At 36.0% G+C, this 13,229-nt stretch overlaps 1 protein-coding gene across 1 annotated transcript in view; it reads left to right on the top strand.

Moving 5' to 3' along the window:
* LOC123877374 (LIM domain and actin-binding protein 1) overlaps positions 1–11,682 on the top strand; it is a 37,117-nt gene extending 25,435 nt beyond the window's left edge. The window contains exons 6-17 of the mRNA XM_045924078.1: positions 173–335; positions 3,043–3,134; positions 3,518–3,687; positions 4,150–4,207; positions 4,668–4,823; positions 5,458–5,564; positions 6,055–6,210; positions 7,199–7,364; positions 7,789–7,949; positions 8,595–8,743; positions 9,107–9,188; positions 9,871–11,682. Coding sequence (XP_045780034.1) covers positions 173–335; positions 3,043–3,134; positions 3,518–3,687; positions 4,150–4,207; positions 4,668–4,823; positions 5,458–5,564; positions 6,055–6,210; positions 7,199–7,364; positions 7,789–7,949; positions 8,595–8,743; positions 9,107–9,188; positions 9,871–9,873 — 1,463 coding nt within the window. The 3' untranslated portion in view covers positions 9,874–11,682. The remainder of the gene's footprint in view (positions 1–172; positions 336–3,042; positions 3,135–3,517; positions 3,688–4,149; positions 4,208–4,667; positions 4,824–5,457; positions 5,565–6,054; positions 6,211–7,198; positions 7,365–7,788; positions 7,950–8,594; positions 8,744–9,106; positions 9,189–9,870) is intronic.
* Positions 11,683–13,229: the final 1,547 nt, after the last annotated feature.

The raw sequence follows: 13,229 nt of genomic DNA, 5'->3' as shown, positions 1-13,229 counted from the left end.
GCTAACCCACAGGTCGTGGTCTTGTATCACTGTTTCATTTCCTCGTAAAAGAATATTAGATATCAATTCAAGACGTCATAATATACTCGTACCTATACCTACCTCTGCATTGGTCATACCTTACATGGCTGATAAAAACAATGTGTAAACTCTATCCCTTATTTTGTTATAGCATCTGACAAACCAGACCTAGGTCTGGAGGAGCTAGCCTCTCTGGACGTCAAATCCAGGTTCCAGGTGTTCGAGCGCAAATCCAAGCAGGAAGCGGAGCCTGCGCCCCTCGAGAACAGAGCCCCCAGGGAAAAAAGTTCCGCTGTGTTGTCCAAGCTGGCCAAGTGAGAACGTCCATATTTCATACTAGATTCATACTGCAAAGTTCTGTCGCACTAACCAAGTGTTTGAATAATCTTTTATCGGAAAATCATAGGTATAATTTGAGGACACGTGGAACTCTAGAACTAAGTAGAATTTGCATTAGTTAAACCAAACCTAGATTTAAATGAGCTAGAATTAGCGTTAGGTTATAATCTAATCAAGTGTGTGTAAATGCCTTATTAGAGAGAGGTTCCGAGTTCGAGTACCGGTAAGGGCAAAATGGGAATTTCTAATTTCTAAATTGTCTCTGGTCTGGTCTGGTGGTAGGCTACGGCCGTGGTTAGTTACCATCCTAATGGCAAAGCCGTGCCGTCAAGCGATTAAGTATTTCGGTACGATGCCGTGAGAAACCGATAAGGGGTATGGGTTTAATAAAACTACCCTTTCCCTTCCAAGTTAACCCGCTTCCTCCTAGACTGCACTATCACTTACCACCAGGTGAGATCACAATCAAGGGCTAACTTATAATGGAGTAAAACAAGTGTAAATTAAAAATTTATAACACCCCCGACAAGTGAAGGTTACAGTAACTAGAAAAGAGCTGATAACTTTCAAACGGCTGAACCGATTTTCTTGGATTATAGCTAAGAACACTCTCGATCGAGTCACCTTTCAAACAAAAAAAACTAAATTGAAATCGGTTCATTAGTTTAGGAGCTACGATGCCACAGACAGATTCACAGATACACACGTCAAAATTATAACACCCCTCTTTTTGGGTCGGGGGTTAAAAAATAGTACGAAAGAATGTCTATCAATTTGTTAGTGCAGTACCCTACATACAAGATCGAGCATTTTATATACTTTTATATTTACCAGGAATCTCCATAGAGTACAATTTAATGAACATCATTATTCATAGCAGTATGAATAGTTTTGATACTTAAAATATTATTGTCTCAAAATAATGTTATGTCCTATTAGTCCTTTTATTTCTCCAACAAATCTTAATAATTTAAAATGCCCCAAATAGTAAGTTAAGTTGTATTTTACCATTATTTTGTTAAATGGATGTGTTAATAATAATCGGACACACAATAAAGACGTTTCTGTATTCAGCCATAAATTAATCCAAAAATTAAAAAGAAATAAATAGATATTGCCCGCAACCTCGTCCGAATAGTTTAGGTTTTCCAAAAATCCCGTGGAAACATTTTGATTTTTCGGGATAAATAATGGCCGATTCACACCAACTGCGTATGCAGCGCGTACACGTGACACGTGCGTAGTGACGCGCGTGAACCCATAGACGTAACTGCACGCATAACGTCTACGTGAACGTTAACGCCACGCAAGCGGTGTGCCATGTGTCACACAGTTCCATACATTACAACTTTATGGTACGCGCTACGCAACGCTTGCGCAGCCTGTGTTCTTAAACGAGCTCTTAAAGTTCAAAGTATCCCCATTCCAAGTTTCAGCCAAATCGGTGGAGTCCTTGTGGAGTGAAGGAGTAACAAAGGTCCAAACTCCAAACATCCAAACTTTCACATATATAATATTAAGTAAGAGTAAGATTATTAAATGATCATACATTATTAGATGAAAAGATACATTTAAAATCATAACGCTGTAAAAGTGAACAAGTATCAAACCGTCTCACTCCACATACAATAACGACTAAAGTTTTGACGTCATTAAACTATTTTTACTCCCAACAACATGTGAACTGAAACAGAACGAAATCTTTCATACAAGTAAAACCATCTGACATACATTACCGACTGAGCTGGAGTGTACTTTAGTAATATGTAAATAAAAAACGCAGTGGATCCTATTCAAATAAATAAAGTATCTTTTAAAATATGCATAAAAGACTACGCTTCGTGGTGCTTGCAACTTTAAAATGCAGTCATATTGAGTAGATGCATCCAATTTTGAATCTTATTGTCATAAGCATAAAGGTTGTCAAATTTTTTGAGATATGTAATTATAAGTTTGCGTTATTAAAAAAAGAAAGTAACTATATCAGCTTCAATCGGTCCAGTGTTCTTTCAGCGTCGGTTAAAGTTAACGTTACATGGTTCAAAGTGAAAGTGTTTTAGTTAAGTTTATTGATTTTTAACTCGTTCATTGTTAATTTTTGTTGTTTAAAATTTGTTTGTTTGTTTGTTTGTTGTTTTTGTTGTTTAAAAAAAATGAATGCGTAAGTAAATTGGAATACATTTTGCGATCTTAAATTTTAAAAATGTATAGAAGATATCTAGGTCCTATAATATGATGGGGCCATTATAAACGTCTCCTAAAAACGGAAATGAATAAATTAATACACGGTTTTTCTTTGGAATGTCTTATTATCTAGTGTACACAGATGTTAGGGAGTACACAGAGGATATCATTTTTGTCTTTTTAGGGTACCCGAGGGTGCCGTCGGGGGTCGGGACTCTATTAGTCAGCCTCCATTGTCCATCCGTCCGTTTGTCCATCAGTCCGTCTGTCTGTCAGCAGGCTGTATACCATGAACCGTAATAGGTAAAGACGTATTTCAATTGCCGCTATAACAACAAATAATAAAAATTTCAAAATGTCCGCCATGAAAATGATAAACTATTACTTCTTAATGGTACGGAACCCTTCGTGCGCTAGTCTGACTCGCACTTGACGGATTTTTTTCATTTAGGTAAAAAATTAGTGCTCAAGAAATCGACGAATGTTTCGTTGTTCCAGATTTAAGGCGAAGGGAATGGACATCGGAATTTCTGACGAGTATCTGAACGGAGTGCAGCCCGAGCTCAGTTCCAGCGAACATGAAGAAGACGGTACGCAACACCACCAGGCAACACCATCAACAACACTACATAACACTACGCAACACTGTGCAACACTACATAATACTAATCACACACAACACTACATAAAACAGCACATAACACTACTCAACACCACATAACACTACTCAACACCACATAACACCACACAACCTACCCAACACCATGCAACACCAAACAACACCACACAATATCAAATAACGCCATGACGTAACACTACACTACGCAACACTACACAAAGTAATCAACACAACACATCACCAAACAACACCACACCACATTACACCTCGCTACACCCCATAAATTCACTGAAACATTTGTGGCTTCAATAAAATAAAGCTAATAAAGATACTAATAATTTATATTTTTTCCAGATGAAGATTCGTTGCTAAAGAAGTCATACGCGCAGAATTCAATACGCGAACAGACATCACTGTGCGATATGAACGAGCTGGTGGGGCGCTTTGAGAACGGGCCGCAGAACACCACCCGCCATAACCAGCGCAAGCAGGAGATACAGAATATACGCAGCCGACTATTCCTGGTGAGTTTATATATACACACACACGCAGATAGCCCACAAACACACAGACACACACAGGCTCATCAGACATTATTTTAAATTCAAAATCAAAATATTTCTATTTAATTAGACTTTTACAAGTACTTTTGAATCGTCAAAAGCATCTACCACTGCATGGTTCGGAATGCCTTTCCTACCGAGAAGAACCAGCAACAAACTCAGGGTTTCAATATATCCTACCTACATTTTATTGAATAAGTCATTTATTCACACACGCACGCAGACAAACACACATATGTGTGTATTTGTCTGTGCACACACACACACCCACACTACGCATACACTTCGAATTTTTAAAAACCTAAATACATGAACAAAGTGGCGGGTATATACAGATAATATAGAAAATAATATTTTAAAAAGTACGTACTTTTTATGTAATAGCAGAAATTTGTCTACCTAATTGAAATACATTTTTTCCAGGGCAAGCAAGCTAAAATCAAGGAAATGTACGAACAATCAGTGATGCAGTGTGAACAAAGTAAGTTATCTGATATGTATAGGTTCAAAAATTTAACTTAATATTTTTTAATAAGAACCCCTTATTAAGTTTTTAAGGTTACCCACTTTGTAAATTAAAAATTTATAACACCCCCGACAAGTGAAGATTACAGTAACTAGAGAAGAGCTAAACTAAATCAAAATCGGTTCATTCGTTTAGGAGCTCGATGTCACAGACAGATACACACGTCAAACTTATAATGCCCCTCTTTTTGGGTCGGGGGTTGAAAATATACTAATCGGGTAACTTTTTTATACACTAAGTAAATACTTTTGTTTTGTAACTTATGTTTCGTACAGTAGTTGAATTATTTAATTGGAGGATTTGAAGAATCACCTTAGTTCACGTGGTCGGAGGCGTTGACAAAATCTAGTAGATTAATATAAACGTGCTATACGTATAAAATATCAGATTTAAATATATTTATTCTTACTTTTAGGTATAACTTCAGCAGATAAAATAGCTCGCGAGTTGGATCTGGACGCGGAAAAGGCGAAGGCTATCAAGCAACGGTTTGAAAACGGAGAAATATTCAACGATGAAAACCAACCGCCCAAGAACAGGGAGCTAGAAGACACTTCGTTGTTCAATGAAGGTCTGTTTATACTTTATTTTTATTTTAGCTGCTCTTTGATACTGATTCTGAGTGCAGCTAAAAATTTAGAGTATTCGCATCTCTTTCTTATCAATATAATAAGAAAAGGAGAGACAAACTTATATTTAACTGTCAAACCTCGTGACTTTAGCTGGCAGTCGCGAGCCTATTGTTTAAATTTGAACTTTGAAGCATGCACTAAAATAATTTAGTGTCTTTAAATGTAAAATTCATGTTCCGTCCCTTTTTAGCAATATTAAAAAGAAAAAGATGCAGATAGGTACTCTAAAAGTTTAGAGAAAACGAGAATCGACGCTTTTGCCTATTTTAAAGTTCTACTACTGCTCACTAGATAGCGTTAAATATCCAAAGAGATTATATTTTGGAAAAAAATATTTTTACTAAAACGCCATCTATGAACTCAAACTGAAAGTTACTACTGCTCACTAGATGGCGAGAGAGGTTCTTTGTGGAAAAGTTAAAATTTTATTTTTAAAACGGACTGACACTGAATTTTCCTGCTGCTATCTCTTGTAATTCAATATAAAGATATCCAGAATAGTGTTATCCCTTTCACAATATTACCAGCGAAAAAGGATAGCAATATTTTTGTGTAATGTTTCCCTTTTCGCAGGTATAGCCAAAAAGTCTCGGTCTATCTTCCTGGAGCTAGATGCGAACGCCAAGCACATGGCGCCGCTGTCGCCGCCCGCACAAGACCCGCCCAAGAGGAAGGAAATCGTAAGTTATTTTTTTTGGGTTCCGTACCTCGAAAGGAAAAAAAAGGAAGCCTTATAGAATCTCTTCGTTATCTGTCTGTCTGTCTGTCGATTCGGGGAGATTCAAAATCTATAGGGTACTTCCCGTTGACCGAATCATGTGGCAGGTAGTCTTTTATAGCACAAGAATTTGTGGTTCCATCACAAAAATCATTTTTTTTAGGATTTTACAAAAAAATAGCTGGCCATTTTAGCGCAGGGCTGTGTAAGTAAGTCCATTTCGCTGTTGAATCAGTTTAATTGCCATTAATTTTTCAGCCCTTCATACCAAACGACTGTTTTTCAGCCCTTCATACCATAATCCAAAAGATGTGCTGTTTTTTGTCCCTCATAACAAAAGATGTGCTGGTTTTTTGGCTCTTCATACCAAAAGACGTGCGGTATTCAGTCCTTTATACCAAAAAAACGTATTATTTTTCAGCCCTTCATACCAAAAGACGCTATTTTTTCAGCCCTTCATACCAAAAGACGTAGTCCGAGCGGCCGACAAGTTAGAAGACGTGAAGATCGAGACCGCTGACATATCGGATCGCTTCAAGTTCTTCGAGACGTACAAGCCTGAGAACAAACGCAAGGAGTTCCGCATGACGCCGCCCAGGCACACGCAGGTATGGACGTCCACTGCTGGGCATAGCTCGCTTGCAGGGACCCCCACGCTCCATGGACCCATATCAATTTGAAAAGTACTTCAGCCATCTTGAATTTGAAATAGACATCAAGAAAATTTCTGATCATACGCCGCGTATCACACTTCACACTATCACACTAATAATATTATAAAGGCGAAAGTTTGTGTGTGTGTGTGTGTGTGTGTGTGTGTGTGTGTGTGTGTGTATGTTTGTTTGTTACTCCTTCACGCAAAAACTACTGGACGGATTTGGCTGAAATTGAGAATGGAGATAGATAATATCCTGGATTAGCACATAGGCTACTGTTTATCCCGGAAAATCAAAGAGTTCCCGCGGGATTTCAAAAAACCTAAATCCACGCGGGCGAAGTCGCGGGCATTGGCTAGTCGAAAATAATTTTGAAAAACAAGATAAAGTTGAAAACTAAAACCCGTCTAAAACTACGATCGTCTTAATAAACGCTGAAGTATTAGAATAAATCTGTTTTTCTGTCGCTTGGTATATTTTAATGTTGTTGTACATTTATACTCACAAACTCAGAATTTTTTTTCATTTGACACCCCACTCAATACAATAGCAAAAAAAAATTTGGAGACCCCCACTTTTTTTGATGTAACATCCGTTAGGTCAATTTTTTTCGTATAAAATATAGCCTATGTCACCCAGACCTTTACAATGAATCAATTGACAACTATTTCATCAAAATCGGCCCACTAGTTTAAGCGCTTCGATGGAACACACAGAATCCGGATACATACATACCTACATATATACATACATACATACACAGATTGCTAAAATCATAACCCTTCCTTTTGGTTTTGCCGCAGTCGGATAAAAACAGACACCTTGTGACTTGGAATCCACAGTCACCTGCTTTTTAACCGACTTCAAAAAAAGGAGGAGGTTCTCAATTCCTCGGAATCTTTTTTTTTTTCGCCAAACTCAAGCAGTCTTCTTGGTACAGCGTCCCAAGTCCCCGTCCCCGGAAGTGTACCACGAGCCCAGCGTGGTCCGCAGCGACGAGCCAGCGGCCGACGCCGGCCTGGCGGCCAGTCGCCAGACCGCGTCCAGGATGATCTCCGTCTTCCGCCAACTGGAGGAGCAGCGCAACCGACCCGAGGAGCAACAAGGTTCGTACCAGCCACTCTGGGAAGATAGCAGCTTGCCGTAATAAGTGATGTTTGACTTTGCTTAGACTAAACACACACAAAGTCCAATGCCAATAATCTTAAAAAAATAAATTGCCTTATTTTGTAATTTAGATTTAGTATTTTTCAAACCCGCAATGTATATAGCATGCAAAATTGCCAATGTCCCACCTACGACGCGGCATTGATTCCAAGTGGCCTACTTACGCAACGTTCGTTGACCCCTAGGGTCAGTCACATGTTTTATATTATGTTATATATTGTGAACTTTTAATAAATACAGGTTTTTTGCGTTTTTTTTTTTGTGGTATCTTAATAGTAATCATTAGTATTGGACTTGTCTTCGTTTTTGCTCGCGTTCTGGTTGCAATCTGTATAGGCACCTACTCAATACTATTCTTCTTAGGTCCAAAACCCCTGAAACGTTTCACCCCCCCTCCGCCCGGGGAGGAGCGTCGCCACTTGGACTCGTCGTCGGAATACAGCTCGGAGGGAGAGGAGGACAGCGAGGACGAACACCGCCGCCGATACGAGGAGGCTATACAGAGGGACGAGGCGCTCAAACAGGTCTGTGACTCTATATATACATACAAACATTTAGAGCCTCGATAGCTCAACGGTTGAGGAGCGGACTGACTTCCGAAAGGTCGGCGGTTAAAACCCCACCCGTTGCACTATTGTCGTACCCACTCCTGGCACAAGCTTTACGCTTGATTGGAGGGGAAAGGGGAGTATTAGTCATGATTAACATGGCTAATATTTAGTAAAAAACTGACCACGAAAGTGCGAGTGAGACTCGCACACCGAGGGTTCCGTACTCGGGTATTTTTTTCGAAGTTTTTCACGATAAATCAAAAACTATTAAACATAAAAAGAAATAAAAACCTGTTTTAGAATGTACATGTAAAGCCCTTTCATGTGATACCCCACTTGGTATAGTTATCTTACTTTAAAAATTGAACATACTAATTTATTTGTTCATGAACGCATTATAATATTTTTTTGTGATGTAACCACAAATTCACGGTTTCCGGATTTTTACCTACCTGCACTATTGTCGTACCCACTCCTAGCACAAGCTTAACGCTTAGTTGGAGAGGAAACGGGAATGAAATGACTAATATTCTTTTTTTTTTAATTTGACGAGAACTTTAGAAAATTCATCTTGCACTTTAAAAAAACATAGTTCAAAAATTGACATTTTGTTTTTAGGCTCAACAACTGGCCCGTACCAAAAGTTTCCGCGACCGTTTCGAGCATTGGTCGGAGAGTGAGAGGGACAACGAACCGCGACCTCCCTCCGCCCTCATTGAGAGACAGTATGAAGAGGACGGGGAATCCCAGCTGGAAACTGCTAAGAGGTATGTTCCAGCCTTCCACAGGTTTCCGCGATGTGACGAATAATGCGTACGAAATAAAGGTGAACTGTACTTTTGACATGACAATAATTGACACATAGAGTTAGCGAGTGAGTTCTCATTTTGTACGGGCTATATTTTAATATTATTGTTCTGGTCAGGCTTTCATATATCATTTATACATAATAGTCCAGTAATTTGGTAGTTTTATATGGAAAGTTTTCCGGGAGTTTTGAAAATTGGTGGTTTTATAGATTTCGAGTGCTCTTTCCGAACTTTCATTTTAACCCCCTTTTTGAACGTCAAATGACTGTACTATAATAAATACAAGTACTTTTAGTGACCATTGACTTATTTTTCTTGCAGTTTACGTGAAAAGTTTGAGAACATGAAGGTTCAAACGACAACGGTCAATAAAACTGTTGCGACAAAAGTTAACCGATTTGTGGTGAGTTCACTATAATATTAATAATTATAATGGTTTTGCTTTAAAGAACTTTTGGCCCTCTCTTTTTATTCAAAGCTGAGTTTATTACCTACTCGTAATATTTCCTTTTTTTAGATTTCCGTTCCTCAAAAGGAAAAAACGGAACCCTTATAGGACTAAACGGAATCACTTTGTTGTCTGTTTGTCTGTCCGTCCGTCCGTCGTGTCTATCAAGAAAACCTATAGGGTACTTCCCGTTGACCTAGAATCATGAAATTTGGCAGTTAGGGTAGGTATAGCACAAGTAGAGGGTAAAATTCGAAAACTGTGAATTTGTGGTTACATCACAAAAAAAAATTAAAATATGTTCATGAACAAAATAGTATTTTCAATTTTCAAAGTAAAATAATAACTATTCCAAGTGGTACCATATGAAAGGACTGTACATTCTAAAACAGATTTTAATTCATTTGTTTTATGCATAGTTAATTTTTGATTTATTGTACAAAATGTCGGAAAAATACTCGAGTATGGAACCCTCGGTGCGCGAGTCTGAATCGCACTTGGCCGATTTTTAATCTAATTTTATTTTATTTTTTTATTTTCCGAGAAATTCCGAAACAAAATAAGATCTTTTTAACTGTTTTTCAATAAGTACTTATATTTTTTAGTTTATTTTTTTAAGTTTAAATTTTTTTTCTAGTGACCATCGAGTGGAGTCGTGGAACCGCCTCAAAATTTACCAAAGCATTATTTTTTAACGTTACACCATTAAAAACGTCTCAATTTCTCTTGCCACTTATTTTTAAAAAGTCTCAATTTTTTCGATCTGATTTCAAACTTTTGTATTTATTAGGTATTATTTAATTCATCTATAATGTTATTACCTAATAATAATTGTAATAATTTATCAATTTTTATTCATAAGAAGTTACTCGTTAGTTTAAGAAATCTAGTCTAAAGTATTAGTTAAATCCATTTAAGGCGAGTTCTCACAAACATGAAAACTCAAAAAAAAAAAAAAGATTTTTTCAGAATTTTTTCAAAATCATATTTTTTTAAATGTGCCGCGACAATTCGTCTTAAACTGCAAAATCATGACATCATTAGTATTAAAATACAAAGTTTCGCATGAATAATATTTATTGTATCTATAGGACTGATAGTGTTTGCATTTTGAATGACGGTGCCTTAAATAAAAGTGCAATTAGATTAAGAGATCTATCCATAAATTACGAAAACTACTTTTAATGACCCCAACTTTTTATTATATTTTCAAAATGATTTTTTTTTGGACATTTTGACCATAAATGTAAAGAACAGCCTTAGGGATAAACTTAACATCTCAAAGTAACTTTTTTTATCGTAAAACTATAAACATAGTAAATAAAATATTACCTGCGATATGTAGATTGTAGAAGGTCAGAGTTTACGTAATTTATGGATTTTTTCTCAACACTGTGTACTTTTCAATATATTTACTGTGAAATATATAAAAGTTACATAGTTTTTAAGGACCCTCTTCTATACTAAATCAAAAAATGAAGCTTAGTTTTAGTTGAAGTATTTATCGAAAAAAAAATATTTACATCTGATATGTATATCTATTTTTAAGGTCTAATTTTGTGACAATAATTTTTTTAGTAAATAGATGTCAATTTTTATGTGACATCAATTTAAATCAATGATGACAATTGTTAAAAAAAAATTTTTGGCGCTAACTACTTACTTACTTGGTATTGAAACACCTTGATAAAAGATGGCGATCTCAAAATAGCTATTCTGTTTGGCGGCCATTTTAAAAACGGTAGTAACTTCCGTCAAAAAAGGTCTGGATTATTTTCAAGAGAAGTTTTACTTACATTAATAAATTGTTAATTATTATGCTCCTTTTTGTCAAAAAATATTGTTAAAATATATTTTAAGGGCATATTATATTATATTATGACAAAATCTGACTAGCTGGTGCTATCACAGAATTTAATTTAATTATTAAAAGATTATTATTTGTAAAAGAGGTGCCATTTACTGAACGCACAAAATCAAAATATGGTGCTAAATATAGGTAAAATAAAATTATATTATATAAATTGGGTACTACCTACTTCAATCATACAAGAAAATAAAACGAATGAATAAAAAACTGAAGATTTAAGCTATTATTTACCGAATTTTTTGAGATTTTATATTCAAAATTTAAAGAAAAATACTATGTTTTAGTGTAAGATTAATATTTATGACAATAATGTAAAAACAATATTTATAAATATGACAATAATATTTTTTACTATAATAATGTTATACCTGATACCTACATATTGCATGATTATTTTAATCGATATATATACATTTAATTGTATTGAGTTTTATATTTTGACTGAATAAAATTTTGTTTCGTTTGTACTTAAATGCGATTGTGTCGGTGTTTTTTTTTTATCTTTTTTTTTGATTTTCATTTATGTTACAGAAACTGCGATATTATAAGCAAATACATAATAAAGAAAATTATTTAAAATTTTGTTTCATTTTGCTTTCATAGTGCTCGGCAAACTTGGTCACTAAGGTTGAAATCTATAGAGGGGATTTAGACTTTGCTTAGACTTAAGTTTCAGTTGAAACGAGACAGATTTATGGCAGTGGTATAAAGCTATCTCGTTTTAACAGTGTCTTAAGATACAGTATTTTTATAGTACAAAATTTAAAAAAAAACTTACAAACGTCTCTGACACCACGTCAGAGGTAGCAGCCGCCTCTTGTATTAGTAACAAGTTAAAAAAAAGAACAATGTCTTAAGTCTAAGCAAAGTCAAAGTGCGCTCTATAGAATAGAATAGAATAGAATAGATTTTTATTCAAATAAACTTTTACAAGTGCTTTTGAATCGTCAAATAATTTACCACTGGTTCGGAATGCCGTTATCGCTATACAGGGTGTTTGGTAATTAGTATATAAAGACGACACGTACCCATGGTACTTTGATCTGATAAACACAATGCTGAAGTAAAATGACGAAATAAAATTATAAAAATTTCCATACAAAATTTTAATTTTTTATGTAGATGCTTCAGTGGCGTACCTAGGAGAAAGTATGGGGACCTTCACTACACCACACCACACATATTATTTCACACACACATTCCATTCAGATCACATTCATTCATATATTTCATTTAAATCATAATTTATATATTTTATCGACAAGGTTGTCGATATCGGCAAGCGTCGACCATGCGCCCTCACTATACGCTGCGCAGGCGCATAGAAAATAATGTAACTCGGCGCGCGGCCACTGCATTGACCTAATTCCAGTCAAAACTTGCATCCGACGCGAAGCGCATGTTGCCTTCCGGTCGATACCACGTGGTCTTTTGCATACGCGATATAATTTGATAGCGAATTTTACTTGTACATCAAAAAACCTATTTTACGTTTAAGTAAGTACCTATTTTAAGTTTTAAGTTTGAGTTACCCTTGTAATGTGAGTGTGTTGTAAAACCATATCTTGACGACAGAAAATACATCGAGATTACGACAGTACATTTATGGGCATTTTTATTACAAACCTTTAAATACCATAACCGTGCCCATAAAAGTTGATGAAACCCGGGAAGCAAGGGTCAGCTTATCAACCAATGGCGTGTCCCGCGACAACTGATCAACCAATCGCGTGCACGCGCCAAGGTTCAACTTGCACAGAGTACTTTTGTTCAACTTGTTTGCCGGTTACATCAGAAAAGAACTTTTTAACCCAAAAAGAGGGGTGTTATAAGTTTGACGTATGTATCTATCTGTCTGTGGCATCGTAGCTCCTACACTAATGAATCGATTTTAATTTAGTTTTTTTTCGTTTGAAAGGTGGCTTGGTGGTTCTTAGCTATAATCCAAGAAAATCGGTTCAGCCGTTTGAAAGTTATCAGCTCTTTTCTAGTTACTGTAACCTTCACTTGTCGGGGATGTAATAATATTTTAATTTACACAATTTATACTTGTTTTTAATTCAGATACTAATTTAGAGCCTCGATAGCTCAATGGTTGAGGAGCGGACTGAATTCCGAAAGGTCGG

This window comes from Maniola jurtina, chromosome 23 (assembly GCF_905333055.1).
Source record: "Maniola jurtina chromosome 23, ilManJurt1.1, whole genome shotgun sequence".
Lineage (NCBI taxonomy): Eukaryota > Metazoa > Arthropoda > Insecta > Lepidoptera > Nymphalidae > Maniola > Maniola jurtina.
The sequence above is the reverse complement of the archived record's forward strand: the minus strand, read 5'-3'. Positions and strand labels throughout refer to the sequence as shown.